Genomic DNA, 20559 nt, shown 5'->3' with positions numbered 1-20559 from the left:
GTTACTTTACATACATTTAAACCAGCACTTTCCATACTAAACCCCCACCACACTTATCTACTTTGTGTTCTAAATCTTTCTGCTCTAAGGAGAAAGAATTTGGAACAAAGGACATTTTTAACCATCCTTGTATGTGTAGTATATTGGTTTCTCGTAAACTGTAACACTAAAGTCTAGTAAATCCGGTGATACTAGCTAGTACTAGTTTTGAGGCACATATGACAATATCTTCTGTACAATACCTGCAGGGCTTTGATGCGATCGGACACATTCTCTTGTGAGAACACACGTATTGGTCGAGCAGTCTCCTGTACAACCTCTGGAATGAAGATGCTATCATGTGACACAGCTCTGCTTCCTAGCACACTAGATGTGGCCCTAAAATGACAAGTCATATATCATACGCAAAATTTATTAATGAAATATTCAGCAAAAATATTGCAATAATCTATAGTGTAGCGTATATAAGAGAGTTAAAGTGTAAGTAAGCATTTTTTTCCTATTGTTGGGGGGATGGAATTCTGAACATTTTTTGTAATATACTTAATTAACCTATCTAACTTCGCTTAAAGAGAAAACAGGCTGTCCTATTCCCATTACCAACGTTCTAACTAAGCATTGCCAAGGAGAGTCTGTCCCATACACCTGTACTCCATGCAGAAAGTAGAGCATTTGCTAAAGGTGAGATAGTCATTTCATATGCATGTATCTCTGGTGAATCTCTAGCTATAATAATGAATTGCTGCATATAAAATTCTAATTCCTGACTGGTTTTAACTAATGATACTGTAGAAGATTTTTTTTAGATAATAATGCGGTCATGGCTGTATATGAAATCTGAGAAATCTGATACCAGAACCATTTTTTCTAGGTTCCATAAAACTGGAGATAAAGCCGTTTGAAATGACCATTCTCCCACTGACAAGTGCTACACCTCTACATACTGGTAATACAAATTTGTACAGAGTTTCCCTGCAGCTTAGGGGGCATTCACACTACAGTTGGTGTCCGCTCATCAGTATCCGTGGCTATTGTCCGTACAAGATTTTAGCAACGGGCACTAGCTGGTCCATTCATTTCAATGGGTTTTTATCTTGTGTCCTCTAGTGTCCGTTTACACCCATGTCCGTTTTTCAAGCAGACAAAAAAATCCTACATGCAGGACTTTCCTGTCCATTTGAAAAAATGGATAGCAAGTGTCCGTTTTTTTTTTTTAACATTGAGGTCTATGGGCAACGGACACATTGCGGACAGTAACTGATAGCCATCAGTTACTGTCTGTTTGTGTCTGATATGATAGGTGTCCATTTTTTTTTTTTTTGATACGGTTACCTTCTGAGCGGACCCCAACGGAAATGTGAATCCTACCTTAGAGATCTGCTAGGGAGAATTTTAGAACCTGTTTTCTTTTCAAAGGACGTTAGATTAGTGAATATTTTAGCAATATACTTGATAGTCTGACACCCCCTGACACTATAGCAAAAAAAAAATAAAAATGGGAGTTACACTTTAAGCCTAAGACCCCACGGGCTGTATACGCAGCACTAAAGTGTTGCAGGAAGAACTGCTGCGTGAACGCATTGCGGTTCTTTCCGCAGTGCTTTTAAGAGAAAGTTCACAGAGTTTTCCTCTGCAGACTTTCTCTTAACATTATATCTACGGGAAAGCCGCCGACGTTTCCGTAGATATAATTGACATGCTGCGATTTGCAAAGCCGCAATGGCTTTGCAAATTGTAGCGTGTCCGCGCTGCAATCCTTTCCGCAAAGTGGGGATGGGATTCGCATGAATCCCATTTAGTTTACCTGCACTGTACAACGTCACGATTTTTCCTGCAGAGTCTCCGCTGCGGGCAAATCGTGGCATTTACGGTCTGTGGGGCCCGGCCTTAGGCTTTTATACTACCATCATGGTTTCCATTACATTTAACTCAAAACACACAGACACACACAAAAAAAGATTCTGACATAGGTTGACCTACTCAAGTTCATCCTCCGAGTCATAATTAGCACACAAAGAGTCTGGGACGGTGACATCGCTGGCAGACTGACTCTGCTTCAGACCACTTGCACCCAATGATGATAAGGTTTCTTTTCTCTTCTTTTTTCCAAAGAATTTTTTGAAAGATTTGAACTTAAATTTTCTTTTAGCTGAAATAAATATAAAAATATATATTCTGAATCTCCTTGTACTTATTTTGGATTACATCTCTGGACACATGTACAGTAAATATCTAACCACAGTCTTATGATTTCCTACATTTTACATATTTTACCATATTTTCCATTTCAATCTTGTAGCGTAAATGAGTAGCTGGTGCTAGGATACCATGACCCATTAGCCTGGAATTACTGAATATTCAGTAATAGTTCCTTGCCAAACTCAGCAAGATATTGCTACATGATGACAATAAAGCCATGGCTAAAGATTCTAAAATATTAGAGTAAAAAGTGCAGAAGTAAAGGGTTAACAGCTGTACCATCCGGTCAATGTTGGAAAAAAATTAGAAACATGTTTGCAATTACCTATCTTTCAGAATTTTTTTGGTTAGGTTCAACATCTATGTCAGAGTCTCTGCCGAATATCAGGGGAAAAGAGAAAGTCTAGCACGGAGGACTTTTCTCTCTACTGGTTTCAGTGTAAAAGCAGCGGAAACCCAGTGGACCCCATTATAGTCTATGGGGTCCACGGGTAACCACTGTTTTAGCAGATGGGCTCTCCCAGCGCAAGTGTGTACCTAGCCTTTGTGGGTAGAGTATTACAACCACATTGACTAGTCCAGTGAATCTCATAATCTGCTATTAAGTCTTCTGGATATGTGCGCATGCTGGATTTGTGAAACAGAAAAGCATCGCTATATGGGAAAGCAAACAATGATCTTAAAGTGGCAAACCTATCAGGCTTTATGTATTCCTGACAGAGAGCCTATCTATCTAAGCTCATCTTGTCAGGCACAGGCTGTAAAAGACAAGGTTTCTGTGAATCATTCCCTGCAGGTACAGATTACATTAGATGGAAAATGTACCATAAAGTATTTCTTCCTTTGTATCAGATGTTATAAATAACATGCGTTTGCTTTCTTTAGAGAGTGAGACACTAACAAAATGGCCTTAATGGCAGGGTATAATTTGGAAACAAACAAAAAACAAACACTACCAGACAAAATAAAGAAGCCATAATGTAGTGCAAGATCACTGGAAGAGCCAAAACTGGTCTATGCAGCACCTGGCAGACCCGTTAATAGGGTTCATTAATGAGGATTTCATTGTTTTGACAGTAAGAAAAATGCTACACTTATTCTAGCAATGAAAAGTAACCAAAACCACCGTGGATTCTACCACTAAAACACATTTTTTTCTAGTTAACACGTCGGAATAGCCTTTAAAAAGGCTATTCGTCTCCCAGCCATAGTGCGGGCACCGCAATTTCGCGCATGCGCAGTACGTTCGACAATCTTTGCCGAACAGAGCGTACTGCGCAGGCGTCCGACAGGACGCTGAAGAAGGAAGGGGAGGATACCAAAGACCATAGAGGCGGCGCTGCGGTCGGTTTTCGAGCTGCAATGGGGATGCCCCCATCGCTGCTCCTGCGATGGGGACGCCCCCATCGCTGCGAGAGATCTAATTAGCATACCGGTACAAACCAGTATTTTGAACGAACGGCGCGGCGGAGAGCACTTCCAAATGTAGGAGATGAATAGCCTTTTTAAAGGCTATTCCGACGTGTTAACTAGAAAAAAATGTGTTTTAGTGGTAGAATCCCTTTAATAGAAAGCCATAACATATATGGAAACAGAGCCTGAACGGTTATCCAGGATAACCTGTTTTTGCCAAGGAGAATGAGAAAAAACAAAACAAAAACACACCTCTGGGCTTGGGGGCCCCCAGGCTGTTGTTGAGCAAGAGTCTTCTGATTATCCCACTGAAAGGATGAGCAGCAGATGTACCCCAGTACTGTACAACTGATATCCTATGTACAACCATATTCCTGCATCTACTATCTGTTGTGTTTCTCCAACTGATCTCTATTCTGTTCCTGCAGCTTCTCCCCTTTCAGTTCCTGCAGCTCCTCTCTTCTGTGATCCTGCTTCTACCCTCTATTCTGTGTGGGGGCCAAAAAGAAGAAGGCAATATTATGTGTAGGGGCTCAAAAGGGACCTTTTTAGATGTCACATAAGACAGCAGAGAGGCGAGGTTCACAGACATGTCCACTCTCCCGGTTTTCAGCTATCCGGCTCACCTACTCACTCTGCTGCCAGCTCATTAGTATCCCACAGTGACATCACCTCAGTGCACTGAATATTAATGAAGAAGTCGCCTCATCTAGTAAGTCCAGGAGTTGGCAGATGCTTTAGTCCATGTCTGAGAGGAGATCCCTCAGGAGACTATCCACAACCATCACGAGCATGACCAGGCGTTGTAGGGAGGTCATACAGGCACGTGGGGAGTACACACATTACTGAGCCTCATTTTGACATGTTTTAAGGACATTACTTCAAAGTTGGATCACCCTGTAGTGTGCTTTTCCACTTTAATTTTGGGGGTGACTCCAAATCCAGGTCTCCATTGGTTAATAAATTTGATTTCCATTGATGATTTTTGTGTGATTTTGTTCTCATCACATTCAACTTTGCACAGAACAAAGTATTCAATGAGAATATTTCATTCATTCAGATCTAGGATGTGTTATTTGAGTGTTCCCTTTATTTTTTTGAGCAGTGTATATGCAGGGAAAGAAAACGCTTGCAATGAGAAAAAACATGCCTAGTGATTAAAAATATTAAAATAAGGCTTTAGCAATTTTTTATTATCAAATATCAGTTAATTTTTTTAATAACATGATTATTTATGTGAAAAATGCCTCAAACTGTGTGTAAATGAAGCCTTAGCTGACCTTGTAAGACCTTTCCTATGACACAGCACCTAGCTGCACACTGCCACCTTGTGTTTCTACAATGGTAATACATTGGTTTCAAAAATATTTTTGAAATAATGGTACAAAAAAGAGCAGTGTACAATCAGAAAAAGGGCATCAATAAAAACATTCCATAATATAATGCAAGATGTACATGGCATAAAACAAGTAGAAAGTAATACAGACCAAAATATTAACTGGCATTAAACAGGAAGGGCACATAACCGGTAACAAACATAGAGGAAAAAGGAAGGGGTTATCAGTGCTAGAGTGCATAGGTTGAGGGTGGGGGGTTGGAGAGCCCCTTCCCAAATATATATATATATATATATATATATATATATATATATATATATATATATATATCAGGACACTCGCACCAAGTTACACGGAGACGAGACATTGAAATGTGGGCAGTTATCTGAAATGGTAGCATTAATTTCATAATGCAGCATTTTTGCAACAGAATCTGACACAAAAATCCACCTCCAATTTATTTCAATAGGAAACAAATGCTTCATTTTTTGCTAGCTGAAGCATCCTGCCCAATCTCTGAGCAGATTCCGTCTGAACCTCACATTGAAGTGAATCGGAATAGCAAATCTTTCAGCTGACGGCAGCAAAATTGTGGCGGCCTAAATAATAATGAAAGTTCAGCATACCTGAATTATCATCTACAAGGGTTTCCCCTTCTCTTACTTTTGGATCCATCGCCAAATGGACCTAAAAAAGAACATAAAATTGTGAACACACAACATTCCCCTTACTTTTTTGTCAGGGAACATTATGAACAGCAATAGAGAAAATAAAACATAATGGCCCGTGCACACGGAGTTAACGCAAGCGCATTTTAGCATAATACACGTGTATAGAATACACGTGTAAAAATAACACTCCCATTGACTTCAATGAAATTATTTACACGTGTAAAAAAACACGTCAAAATACGCGCCAAAAAACGTGACGCGTATTTTGACGCATTTTTTACGCGTGTAAAAACTTTCATTGAAGTCAATAAGTTAAAGGACCGACAAACCGGATTCCAGGTAAATCCGGCAATAAGGAACTTCGCTCTTCTTAATTGGAAAATATAGATTTGTTGGCATCAAACTTACACACAACGCGTTTCGGGCGTATGACCACGCTCTTCCTCAGGTGTAATAGTTTCTTTACCGCTGGGAGAATGGGTATTCCCTTTTGTCATTGAAGTCAATGGGAGTGTTATTTTTACACGTGTATTCTCTACACGTGTATTATGCTGAAATGCGCTCGTGTTAACTCCGTGTGCACAGGCCCTAACAATACAAATTTCAGCAAACATACAGCATTTGTCATATGTTTCAGAAAATCAATCCAAAACTGACATACTGCACATGGTTGAATATACTTAATGGGAATCTATATATTTTGAGGATAAAGTATATTAAACTAGCAGCACATACAGGTCTCTGTCGTACCAGATTGTAATGCTTTTTTCCAATGATAATTATCATGCCTCAGTTACAGAGATATCCATTTATTTCAGAATAGGGTGGCCAAATGACCAACATGAAGCACCAAAGACTTCTCTATTCCTCCAAACTGCCAAACTCCTAATATGCCCTCCTTTACCCCTCCTTCTATGTGTTACAGGGCCAGGCAATATTTTACTTTAGGGGTCCATTCACACGGAGTAACGTGCCGCGTGATGTGGCATGTATACGGCGTGTGAGACTTTGCGCACCGTATACGCTCCCATTGATTTCAATGGGAGCCTGGATCATATACGCCGCGTTATTTTGTGGCCGTGATCTTGCGGCCGCAAAATAACGCAGCGTATATGATCCAGACTCCCATTGAAATCAATGGGAGCGTATAAGGTGCGCAAAGTCTCAGACGCCGTATACATGCCACATCACGCAGCACGTTACTCCGTGTGAATGCACCCTAGCTCCTTAGCCCTGTCACACAAAGAAGGGAGGGGGTAAGAATGGTGTTCCTGGGAAGCGTGGGGTGTAGCAGTTTGGAGCAACGGAGTTGCCCTCAGTGCCCCAGGAACTCGTTTGCATATCCTTGCAACAGGGGCACGTGGGGAAAAAGTATTACATTCAGGTGTGTCTGACCTGTTTGGCTGGCTTAATATACTTCACCCTGGTGACCCTCTGTTTTAGCAAAGTTTCAGTTTTTACAGCTAAATCATATTGTGGCTATTCTTAAAGGGATTTACCCATCTCAGTGTTTCAGCAGTCTGCCTGCAGTCTCTTCTTCTCACTTCCTGTGTTTCTCTCACCCCCCCCCCCCCAATTTGCTGAATGGGTCTGAGAAGGATCACAATATTTATGCAGATCAGATAATATGCAGATGCTTATACAGAACTCAGTGTTATCTGTGTGTTTACTTGGAGAGATAACAGACCAGGCTTTAACAGCAAACTGCTGGCACTAAGTAAGTGACCTCAATTGTCCTATCTCCCAGGTCCATGGTTATAGCAACGCTGTGTAAACAATGGGAGGAATAAATTCACATAGCAGGCAAACAAAGCAGAATTTCTAAAGCAATATATTTAGGAAAAGGCTTCAATTTACATAAGCTACCAGTATAGATAGGATCCTTGAGATGGGACATCCCCTTTCAGGCTAAATCATTGTATGCATAAAAAGTTTTGCTATTCTCTGAAGTACTCCTTAACACTGAAATTGCAACACCAAGAAGGACAATCCGTATGGTTATACAAATCAAGGAAGTATCTCTAAACTGTGGCATGTGAAGTTTGGGGTTCTTTTTAGACCCCTTAAACTGTAAATCGAATCTGAAATGGAAATCTATCCATCCTTCAGTAACGAATCCCACTTAAGTCTTAGACACAATGATAGTCAGAGATTGATCTGGAGACGATATAGGCAACACAATGAAGAGGAGTTCACAAGGGAACATCACACCAGTTCTTCTTCTGGGATTATGGTGTGGCGTGGCATAATGTATGCTTGCCAGACCACTCTAGTCTTCGTTTCAGGTACATTAACTGTTTAGTCTTAGATTGATTTAGTTGTGGAAACACCATTTCTCTAAAGTGTCACAGGGGCATTTTTATTTTGTTGAGCCCCATATAGGGCTCACAATGTACATTTTTCCCTATCAGTATGTCTTTAGAGTATGGGAGGAAATCCATCCACACACAGGGAGAACATACAAACTACTTGCAGATGTTTTTGTCCTTGGCAGGATTTGAATCCAGTACTCCAGCACTGCAAGGCTGCAGTGCTAACCACTGAGCCACCATGTTGCCCCTCCAGGGGACGTTTTTCAACAGGACAATGCCAAAACTTGCTACCGTGGCCTGTAGTGTGGCATAACTTTCAGATTACCATTATTAACATTACGGACAGCATGCCCAGGTATGAGTGTGCTGCCCATGCTCAATACTAAATAAGTCATAATGTTTTGAATATTTTGTTTTTATTTTTTTTTTCATTTGCATATCATTACCATGTCTATTGATCTTGTGATTTTCATAATTCTAAGACTTTTCCTTCCAGGTGTTTTCATTTCAATGTTGAGGAGTGTAACATAGTTTTTGTAAGTGTATATAAATATTCTTCTTTATAGCCTGAAAACTCTACTCGATCTTTCACAACATGATTTTAGCGTTGAACATTTATATTTTTCTGACTGCCAAAGGTTCACCGCTAGATCTCCACTGATCAATAGGTAGCATGGGGGTCCCTGAGAGAGTCATCCACTGAGGGTTCCTGTGATTTTCAGCATCTAGGGATTACCAAAATTAATTGACCCAGGAAACATCTATAAAAGCGTGATCTCTGGGGAGGCCGCCTCAGGTTCCGGTCCAAAATACGGGTAGCTGCAGTCCAGTCGTGCACTCTGATCTGGATTAGGCCCAAATGAATGGGCCTAGTCGGGAGGAGGGGATGTCTTCAGGCGGAGTCGCCTCGCGAATCATGAGCATGTCCGTTCTTTTTTCCAAGGATCGTAACAAAGTGCTCCCGGAAAAAAGAACTGACTGGTTCCCATTGATTTCAATGGCAGCAGTCTTTTTGGTCAGGATTTTGAGGCAGATACGGCCTCAAAATCCTGACCAAAATACCCCCTGTGAACTCAGCCTAAAGGCTAAGGCACCATGTAGCAAACCCAGCAAAAGTGCCATAGGAAAAACCATGGCTGCAGCGCATCACTGTTTTCTCCAGAGCGCTTTCGGCTTCCATTATACCTATACAGAAACCGCCAGGGTTTCTGTAGGTATAATTGATATTCTGCAATTTCCAAAACAGCAAAGGTATATTTTTACGCAATGTGTGGATGGGATTCGCTAGAAAACGCATTGAGTTTTTTAAACAGCGCTTTTCACAGAAAGTCCAAGTTTTCGTAGGTATAATTGACATGCTGTGATTTACAAAAATATGCTCTTAATCTATCTATCTGCAGGACTATTGGTTATTTTGACGATCTTTTAATGTCTACAAAACTCATGCTTTGATTTTACGCAATTAGAGTGAGAAAGGCCATTCCTCTAGCCTTAGCTAATATGGTAAATGGCCTTACTGACTAATAAATCCTACACCCCATGAAACAATTTCTAAAGATGCCGCAACACTTTTACTGATTTAATTGACAATTATTGCTTTGTACCAGCCATGCACCTGCGACACGACTAGTAATATGTCACACCATGCCATTCTGTCTCTCTGTAGTTATTTATAGATACGTAGGTAACTGCTGCCAAGTGACGGCTGGATCAGATCCACAAAGATTACAACAACCTTGTGACCAGCAGCAGCGACTACAACCAGGATAGACCCAAGTGTTGGGTAACCAAGGTGCCACAAGCTGGTGCGTTTAGGACCCAAATGCAATAACCTTTATATCCACAGCAGTATATTTATTTAGTGATAATATAAACAGTACCAATCATTTTATACCTGGGATTCTAAAGGTAAAACTAAGGCAAAATTTACATGGTACAGTTTTTTTTAAAATAAAAACTCATGCAGTTTTTTATTTTTGCAAAAACATGATGTGCGGACATAGCCAAGGTAATTTTAAAAATTGGCAGGTGACATTTAGGAAAGTAAAAACAAAAACCACATTAAGGCTAAGGCCCCACGGGCCGTAATCGCAGTGCGGAAAGAGCCGTGGTGTGAACGCACTGCAGTTCTTTCCAAAGCGCTTTTAAGAGAAAGTTCACAGAGTTTTCCTCTGCGGACTTTCACTTAACATTATATCTATGGGAAAGCTTCCGGCGTTTCCGTAGATATAATTGACATGCGTGTGGTGTGGCGTGTCCGCGCTGCGATCTTTTCCGCAAAGTGGGGATGGGATTCGCTTGAATCCCATCCACTTTGCCTGCACTGTACTACGCCGCGATTTTTCCCACAGCGTCTCTGCTGCGGGCAAATCGCGACGTTTACGTCCCGTGGGGCCCCGGCCTAAGACTGGGTTCACACCTGCCCCGGGTCTCTGTTCAGGAATTACATCCCGGAATTAACTTGAAAAATGTGAGAGAAAAGTCCTGCAAGCAGCATTTTTCTCTTCGCATTTTTGGGTGACTACTGGCACACCCCCCTTATAATCTATAGGATCTGTGGGTTTCTGGGGGTAACCACCTTTTAAGCGGATTGAGTTTCCCTTTTTTCGGATCCCCAAGTGGACCCAAAGAACAGAAACTCAGATGTGAACCTAGCTTTACTTGCTTTCTTTTAAAGCAAGTCTATCACCTCCCCCAAACATATTGAACTTACACCACTGCATTACAGAGTGCATTACTGTGATACACAACTTAAAGAAGACCTTTCATGTCCTCGTGGCACATGCAGTGTAATACACCGCTAGAAAGTGCTATCTGTGCCCCTGCTGAAGAGCTATCTGTGCCGTTAGTGTAGCTCTTTAGTGTCAAAAGGGCGTCATGTGATGTCCCAGACGTCATTGAAGATGGCCGACACCACCAAGGAGTGTAGCGGAGCCAGGGATAGGTAAGTAACATTGTTTTTTTATGTTGGTATCCCCTCTCGGTCTCTGATTATTATACTCTGGGGTCTGAAAAGTCTGAAAATATATTTGTTCATGGGTGTCCACAGTGGGGCGTAATACTGTGTGCAGGGGCCACTATGGGGCATTTACTGTGTGCAGGGGCCATTATGGGGCATAATAGTGTGTGTAGGGGCCACTATGGGGAATAATACAGTGTGCAGGGGCCACTATGGGGCATAGTACTGTGTGCAGGGACCACTATGAGGCATAATAGTGTGTGCGGGGGCCACTATAGGGCATAGAACTGTGTGTGGGGGCCACTATGGGGCATAATAGTGTGTGCGGGAGCCACTATGGGGCATAGTACTGTGTGCGGGGGCCACTATGGGGCATAGTACTGTGTGCAGGGACCACTATGAGGCATAATAGTTTGTGCGGGGGCCACTATAGGGCATAGTACTGTGTGTGGGGGCCACTATGGGGCATAATAGTGTGTGCGGGAGCCACTATGGGGCATAGTACTGTGTGCGGGGGCCACTATGGGGCATAGTACTGTGTGCAGGGACCACTATGGGGCATAATAGTGTGTGCGGGGGCCACTATGGGGCCGAACATACTGCGCATGCGCGAAATTGCGGTGTCGGCACTATGTCCGCGGGCATGCGCAGTACGTTCGGCGAAGTTCGCCGAACAGAGCGTACTGCACAGGCGTCCGACGTCAAGCCGAAGAAGGAAGGGGTGGATGCAGAAGAAGACAGAGGCGGCGCTGGAGTCGGATTTCGAGCAGCAATGGGGACGCCCCCATCGCATCTCCTGCGCTGGGGGACGCCACCATCGCTACGAGAGAACTAATTAGCATATCAGTATAAACCGGTATTTTGAACGAACGGCACAGCGGAGATCACTTCCAAAGGTAGGAGACGAATAGCCTTTCTAAAGGCTATTCCGACGTGTTACCTAGAAAAAAGAAGTTTTTTAATGGTAGAATCCCTTTAAGTAAGTGAGTATAGCTGCTGCTAATGCCGATGACTAGTGAATCTTAATTGGAAGGACACGCTATACTGTACAATAACTGTACAATAACTCCTAGGGTGTGCATACACCTACACGTCGGCATTTACAAAAAGTACCACCCAATGAATTGTCATATGTAGTCAGTAACTTATTAACATTGATTTCAAGAGAAAGGACTACAAGGAGAACAAAAGATTTCTGACGCACGCGGGCAAACATAAGGAATACTGCCAAGGAACATAAGCCATGGGAAGGTAATAGATATGCCCTGCCACCCTGACATTAGAGGAGAAAACGAACAAACACTATGAAACAAAGGACTGTTCTCATTTCTCAGAAACAATTCCCAGCTTAAAGCCTATGTTGTTCTGTTTTATTAACAGCAATTGCCAGATGGTCACATATCGACTCGCAGATATCATATAAATTAAAGAGTATTTACATGCTGTGGTCATATTCCATTTCTTTTGCTGCAATTTATGTATAATTCCATAAAAATGCAACATTTTGTCATAATTTTGTTAAATTACTGTAATGTCTATACATCCTTAGGCTAAGGCCCCATACTTGGGCTAAGACGTTGTGCTTTACAGCTCCAGCAAATTGAATGAGATTCTGGTTAATCCCATCCACACATTGCAGACATGTTTTTCTATAATGGAAGAAAACCACAGCAAAAACTCACTGAAAAACTCTATGGCAAAAACGCATCTAGTTCCCACTGTTTTTTGTTCTAGATCGTTTTTTAGCTGCGTTCCACAACATGGGGCCTTAGGGTAAGTTCACACAGAGTTATTTGGTCAGGATTTTGAGGCCGTATTCGCCTCAAAATCCAGGCCAAAAAGATGGCTCCCAATGGGAGCCGATCAGGTCTTTTTTTCCGGGAGCCAGTGCTTAGTTATACTACACATCCAAAGGTGGATTCCGTTTGCTTAAGTCATGCCTAATACACTGCTCAAAAAAAATAAAGGGAACACTGAAATAACACATCCTAGATCTGAATGAATGGAATATTCTCATTGAATACTTTGTTCTGTACAAAGTTGAATGTGATGACAACAAAAATCACACAAAATGATCAATGGAAATCAAATTTATTAACCAATGGAGGCCTAGATTTGGAGTGAGGGGCTCATTCTTCAGGCCATTTCGCCTCGCGATTCAGCCTGAACACACACCCTCCTCTGGACTAGGCGCATTCATTGGGCCTAATCCATAGCGGAGTGTGTGACTGGATGCCGGTGCAGTGCACCGTCTTTCAGTCGCGGCTACTCGGCTTTTGGATCGGAACCTGATGCAGCCTCCGATCCAAAAAAAACCCCATGTGAACTTGCCCTCAGGCTGTCAAAGGTCCTTCATCGTAGAGCTTGTTTAAAATTGCAGAGAAAATAATCCTGCATGCAAGACTTATTTTGCCAACAACATGATGTGTAATATAATAGATACTGACAGACACCATTATGATCCTGATCTGTTTGTTTCTGTTCTCTAATGGATTGCTATCTCTGTTTTTCTGTTCCTATAATGGAAAATGAAAAATAGAATTCCAGCGCAGATGTGAATTTAGCCTTATTGTTTCTAATTATGTCACAGTAGAAGAGGAGATTTAAAATAGCTGATGAAACTTGAGGACCCCCATTCTTACATGATACCAAAAGCCTTTATGTGTTATGGCGGATTATGGTGATAAGTTTGGTTATGGGAACAAGACATCTGTAAAGTGAATTTCTACACTGCATTCTGATATGTTGGTGAATGAGGGTCAAGTGGCACTAGTAAGCTTTATTATTCCCATGATAGCCCCTGTAAAAACTGTAGCGGGGGTCACTAAGCAGTGTGGGTTTTAAATGAAATTGTAGAAATCTTATCTACTGTGCCTCTACTAGATTCTGCAGAAGGTTAGCAGCCAGCAACCCGCTGCTATTACTGCCTGTGTGTACCCAGCCCCAGTCACCTGAACATTATTTATTAAGGGAGCATAAAAGTGCAAACTTTCCATGAGCTGAAAAAAGTCTGATAGATGACTGGTATAGGTTATTTCCTGTATATACAATAAGCATAACGCAACATGGCCTGGCAAAGGTGTGCAGCCAAATCCCTAGACTCCAATGACAGCATAAGAATAAAGGTAACATCTGATTGTCACAGCATCACGTGAGCACCCGACAGCAGAGCTGCGGTACTTCTGAAGCTTACAATATCATGTGTAAATCACTATGATACTGTAAGTCCAGTTCACAGAGCTGCGGTTAGGCCAGAAAATATAGCCCACACACGAACCATATTTCAATACACTGTATTACACATGAATTCAGCAAACGGAATCTACCTTTTAATCTGGACGTATAGTATAACTAAGGACATACAGATAATTCACTTTAACAGCTCTCTAGGATAATACTCTTGGCTAATAAAGGGAAACTGGAATGTACAGTAGCTTCTGGGATGTCAGCCAAAATCTAGACATTCAAAGATTTAGAATGAGCCGGCCTTCAATTCATCCCTAATCCTGCCCCAGTTTTCCCAAACCTTTACTGAAGAGGCTTAACAAAGCACAATCTCAGCTGACGCGTGAATCCAAATAACCTTGTCTTTAGTGTTAGGGAAACTGCTCATATATTTTTGCCCCTTTGAATATATAGTCTGTTTCAATATAAGGAAAGGGTTTAAGGGTAAGATCACACACAACACTGCCTATTTATTAGTGTTTTACACATTTTTAGGTTAAAAGTGAAAAATTTACATAAACAGGATTTGAGTTTAAGGCATTTTGTGGTGTCTTTGTGGTTTAGTTGCATTGTATTTTGCCCTAGATGTATTATTTTGTGACCCTCAGCAATCTTAAAGGGGCTGTCCAGGACATTAGCACTACAACTCCATTCACATAGGGGATTCAAGGACACCTGTTCTTGTGATCATTGGGGATCTTTTTGGTCTAAAACAGTGTTTCCCTAACTTTTCAGAATGAGGGCACCCCTGAAAAAAAAGAATCCTTGGGGAATCCCACCAAATAATTTTTACCAAAATACAAAAAACTAAGATAATGTTGCATAAAGGCATGTAATCATCTTCCCAAGCAGAGTATCAAAGACCCCAGGTGGGTTTCCACCCCTGATGGAATCGCTGGTCTAGCATATAACATAATAGGTCAGTTGCAGATGACCGTGCTGCAATGGGTCAGCCATGAATTAAAAGCGGCTCCTTTCATTAAATGAATCAGATCCACGGAAGCAAGGGCCGCAAAACAGGACAGGAATACGACCTGTTCTGTATTTTGCGGCCCTTACTGTCGGCCCGCACACGGGACCATGAAATTTATGGTCATGTGTACGGGCCCATAGAAAGGAATGGGTCAGTGTGCTATCCGTGAAATACACAGATAGCACACTGAACATGGCTACGGTCGTCTGCAATGAGCCTTATACTTATCCTTTGGATGTTGGATAAGTGTCATTGATAGGACAAACCCTTGAAGGTGCCATTGATGGGACAAACCCTTGTAGCTGTGGACACAAATTGCAGCGTACAGTAGCAGTGTAGTGGAATCGGATTTAAACAAATCCCATACACACACTGGAAAAAAAAACACAGCGCATGCCACATGTCAGTTATAACTGATGGTTGACAATGACTACAATGATTGACATCGGTGCCAGCTGTCTGGGAATCACATTTGAAACCTGTGGTGAAATCAGATGTTACATATCTGCTTTTCTTATCCCTGGGTAGGTCCACTGCAGGATTTATGCAGCAGAAATCCAGCAATGGATCCGACAGGTGTCACCTTAGCCATAAACAAAAACAATCCCTGTTGTCCTTATTTCTATATGCCCTGTGCATGCTCCATTCGCCATCTTGGATTTTCCAAATGAAGACGCGCACTAAAGATTGAGGAGAAGGTTCTATTATGAGAAGAGAAAGGCGTATAACGGTAGATAGGTGCAATCTGAACAGTCATGTAGCTGTACTGTATAACTACTAGAGTATACACCCCCTGTGCTCTCTGAGGAGGCTGCAGATAAAGAAGAAATGTGACTTCATTCAAAATCTACATTATGCATCTTTAAAATGAAGGGACTGCTGGAATAGCCTTTATAAAGGCTACAATACACGATATTTAGTTAAAAAACATTTTTGCAAACGATGGATTCCCTTTAAAACCTGCAACTGTTCCTAGCGAACAGGTCAGTTAGTGCTTGCGTCTACATTATAATAATAGTGATGACAATTTCATTCCTTATGATACTTGTCTTTTTCCTGTTTTGTAACATGTGACAAGACCTCATGGAAATAGTCATTACTGGTTGCATGGAGACAAAATAAAATAACATACTGTTATGTGTCAGCGTAATCCTCAGGGGACATGTTACTGAAAAGCTGTGGTATACTGACATTGCCCTCTTGCTTGAATTCTTCTTTACCTTTTCCCTAGCTGATATACTTTAACTATAAGACTGCATGGTAGAATACAATAAGTTGATGGTGGCATCAGTATAAGGTGCCCCGCCAAAGTGTACAATATGTTCACACACCTGCCACATTCTTGGACAGTCAAAGACAGACGTGGATGAAAGTTTAAAGTCTGTTTGCCTATCTATATTCTTGAATAGATTTTATTAAAATATTACCACCAACAATATCTGAGTATAGGTGTTTAAAGGTCTAAAGTGCACCAATTTCTAGTAATCTGTTATATAAATTGGTAACTAATATATAGTTAGGAACCAGTTCATTTGTTCCTGTAACTATGTTAATGCACATCTATTTCCCATATCAAAAAAAACAATCCGGATGAACCCGGCACAAAAGGAACTGCGCTCTTCTTAGTGGCAAATACAGATTTATTGGCAACAAACTCACACACAACGCGTTTCGGACGTATAACCACGCCCTTCTTCAGGTGTAATAGTTTCTACAATCAAATCATAAAATACAATGTAACATCAAAAAACTACCAAGAGAGGTATACCCAGCATCTATATGCATATTCGCGCCACAGAGTACATTTAAACGTTCAAAAAGTCACAGACCTATGATGTACACACGATAGTGTTAGGAGAGGACAATCTCTGTCTTTTAAGTGGATGTCAAAAATACACTGGCCTTCAAAGAATTCCTTTATATACTAACCAGTCCCTTTTAACAACGTTTGCATGTCATAATACTCACCAAAACACATACAAGGGGGTTGTGGAGGCTTCAAAAATAATAATGAATAAGTATGACCCATAATTCAGTACTGGCCCATGCCCTATAAAAATCAATATTACATATATGAGGGTGTCTTACCTTCGCTGCTGGGAGAAAAGGTTCGCAGCCCAGCGGAAGGCACGGTGATTTAAATCATTGGTGGGAGGGGATAGAGGAAGCTGCTGCTTCCCGCGCGGGCGCACGCGCTCTAAGGTGCACGTGTGCCCGTACCAATCTGTGGCAGCGCGTCTCAAAATACAGAGCGTGCATGCGTCCGCTCGGCCGGCCCGCGCATGCGCAGATTTGTGTGCCGGTCTGAGACGCTCCGAGCTCTAGCAGACGCTGCGGACTGTCAGCGCCTGCCAGAAACACATACGGAGCAGCCTCTAACAGAAGCTTCCTACATGTTCCAGCGATTGAGAGCTCAACTCACAAAGGGGCAGGGGTTCAATCCCCTCACTTGGTTCTCAAACTTGTAACCTTCAAATAAGTGGACATAATAGAAATGGCCGCAGATGCAATGGTAAATATAATGGCAGAATATAGATAAAAGCAAAAACAAAACAGATAAGATTTTAATGTAAAGATAATTGGTTCTAACGATACCAATCCCATGTAACCACCCAAAAAAAGGGGGGGAATATAAATTATAAGGTAATAAAAAGTGGTAGGACTGGTAATAACTTATGGGGACTATATCGACATAAGTAAAAATATAAATATAAAATTCAATAAATAAGTATAAGATCATCAGCTTTAAAATGACTGTTACAATACACTATTAGGTTTGGTTAAATGCGGTAATACCTATATGTACAGTGGGACATTAGTGATCATAGGAATAAAACTTTCAAAACTACACAAATAAATAACTACTGTATAAATATCGAGATCATAAAAACTGAATATGGTGTTTGCCCTAGGGTACTAAAATTATAGTGGAAAAACTCAACCCGTTATATCCTCCAAAGCCTCATTTAGTCCTGTGGGGACCAGCGAATTGAGGCAGTAAATACAGAACATTTCACGGCGTCTGAGAAGCTGAAACCTATTGTGGTATGTCTCTGGTATATGGTCTACTGGAATCACCGTGAACTCCCTAAAATCCCCGTTGTGATAACGGGCTGCATGTCTGGACACACTGTGTTTTTCAAATTTATTCAGAACATTAGAGCGGTGCTTGTTTAGCCTTTCTCTAAGTGTTCGGATGGTACGACCCACGTATTGCAGGCCACAAGGGCACTGCAAGACGTAGATAACATATTTTGAATCACATGATAAATGGTGTTTAATCTTAAAAGTTTCTCCAGTGTTGGTACTACAAATATCTTTAGCCCCATGTAGAATAGTATTGCAGCATTTACATTTCTTGCCCCGACACTTCCAACTACCAAGAGGTGCTGGGTTCGGGCAGAGACTAGTACCAACCAGTCTCTTCTTTTTAAGTCTGCTGGGTGCTAACATGGATTTCAGTGTGCGTGCCCGCCTGAAAGTTAAACTAGGATTTGGTGGCAACACCTTCTTCAGATAAGGATCGGCACGTAAAACTGGCCAGTACTTGTGTAGGATTCTTCTAAGAATCCCGTGTTTGCCATTGAAAGTAGTTAAAAAATTAAATTTATAATCAAATTTCTTTTCTTTATTACTTGGCTGTAAACAAGTCTCTTGTGTCATAGTAGTGACTACTTATGTCGATATAGTCCCCATAAGTTATTACCAGTCCTACCACTTTTTATTACCTTATAATTTATATTCCCCCCCTTTTTTTGGGTGGTTACATGGGATTGGTATCGTTAGAACCAATTATCTTTACATTAAAATCTTATCTGTGTTGATTTTGTTTTTGCTTTTATCTATATTCTGCCATTATATTTACCATTGCATCTGCGGCCATTTCTATTATGTCCACTTATTTGAAGGTTACAAGTTTGAGAACCAAGTGAGGGGATTGAACCCCTGCCCCTTTGTGAGTTGAGCTCTCAATCGCTGGAACATGTAGGAAGCTTCTGTTAGAGGCTGCTCCGTATGTGTTTCTGGCAGGCGCTGACAGTCCGCAGCGTCTGCTAGAGCTCGGAGCGTCTCAGACCGGCACACAAATCTGCGCATGCGCGGGCCGGCCGAGCGGACGCATGCGCGCTCTGTATTTTGAGACGCGCTGCCACAGATTGGTACGGGCACACGTGCACCTTAGAGCGCGTGCGCCCGCGCGGGAAGCAGCAGCTTCCTCTATCCACTCCCACCAATGATTTAAATCACCGTGCCTTCCGCTGGGCTGCGAACCTTTTCTCCCAGCAGCGAAGGTAAGACACCCTCATATATGTAATATTGATTTTTATAGGGCATGGGCCAGTACTGAATTATGGGTCATACTTATTCATTATTATTTTTGAAGCCTCCACAACCCCCTTGTATGTGTTTTGGTGAGTATTATGACATGCAAACGTTGTTAAAAGGGACTGGTTAGTATATAAAGGAATTCTTTGAAGGCCAGTGTATTTTGGACATCCACTTAAAAGACAGAGATTGTCCTCTCCTAACACTATCGTGTGTACATCATAGGTCTGTGACTTTTTTGAACGTTTAAATGTACTCTGTGGCGCGAATATGCATATAGATGCTGGGTATACCTCTCTTGGTAGTTTTTTGATGTTACATTGTATTTTATGATTTGATTGTAGAAACTATTACACCTGAAGAAGGGGCGTGGTTATACGCCCGAAACGCGTTGTGTGTGAGTTTGTTGCCAATAAATCTGTTTTTGCCACTAAGAAGAGCGCAGTTCCTTTTGTGCCGGGTTCATCCGGATTGGTCCTTTGTGTATACGGTTATACACCCATGTGGTGTTAGGAACATGCTGCCTCAACCCGAAGATTAACCCTTCGGTCTCATTGTATTGCCATTTCAGAGTTGTGACTTGGGCTCACAACTTCACAAGGTGAGCGTCATTCCTCTGTTTAAACGTTCCAAACGTTTTGTAAGAATACTACACTACGGTCTGCTCGGTGTCTATATTCCCTTTTGTTTTCGAGCCATATCAAAAAAAGGAACATTGAAGAAGCAAAGAATGACAGAGAGATGTGAATTAAAAGTAGGGACTGTCCCTCCAAAAGAGGGACCTTTCAGAAGTAAGTAAAAGTGTTGGCTTAACCTCCAAATACACCAGATCTCAATCCAAGCAAGTATCTATGGGATGTCTTGAGAAAAAAAAAGTGAAATTCACCCACCTTGCAAACTGTAGAACTTAAAATAATGTGGTGCTAACATCTTGGCGCCAGGTACCACAGGATAACTTCAGAGGCCTTGTGAAGTCCAGGCCTCATTGAGTGGCAGGGATTTTTTGGACCTGAATCAAGTTTTCCTACAGATGACCTTTCTACAGGATAGAAGTTTTCCGGATCCAACACTTTAACCCCACACAAATCAGCTGTCCTAGCAGCCTCCTGGTGTGGAAGCTGCCAGTGGAAAGGCAGCACCGCTCCTA

At 41.7% G+C, this 20559-nt stretch overlaps 1 protein-coding gene across 1 annotated transcript in view; it reads right to left on the bottom strand.

The window, feature by feature from the left end:
• Positions 1–20559, bottom strand: part of CRACDL (CRACD like) — a 62424-nt gene that overhangs the window by 20191 nt on the left and 21674 nt on the right. The window contains exons 2-4 of the mRNA XM_075265184.1: positions 5576–5636; positions 1981–2149; positions 243–378 (exon numbers count right to left, since the gene is read on the bottom strand). Of these exons, the coding sequence (XP_075121285.1) occupies positions 243–378; positions 1981–2149; positions 5576–5624 (354 nt within the window). The 5' untranslated portion in view covers positions 5625–5636. The remainder of the gene's footprint in view (positions 1–242; positions 379–1980; positions 2150–5575; positions 5637–20559) is intronic.

Source organism: Leptodactylus fuscus, chromosome 2 (assembly GCF_031893055.1).
Source record: "Leptodactylus fuscus isolate aLepFus1 chromosome 2, aLepFus1.hap2, whole genome shotgun sequence".
NCBI lineage: Eukaryota > Metazoa > Chordata > Amphibia > Anura > Leptodactylidae > Leptodactylus > Leptodactylus fuscus.
This window is presented reverse-complemented; position numbering and strand designations above follow the sequence as displayed.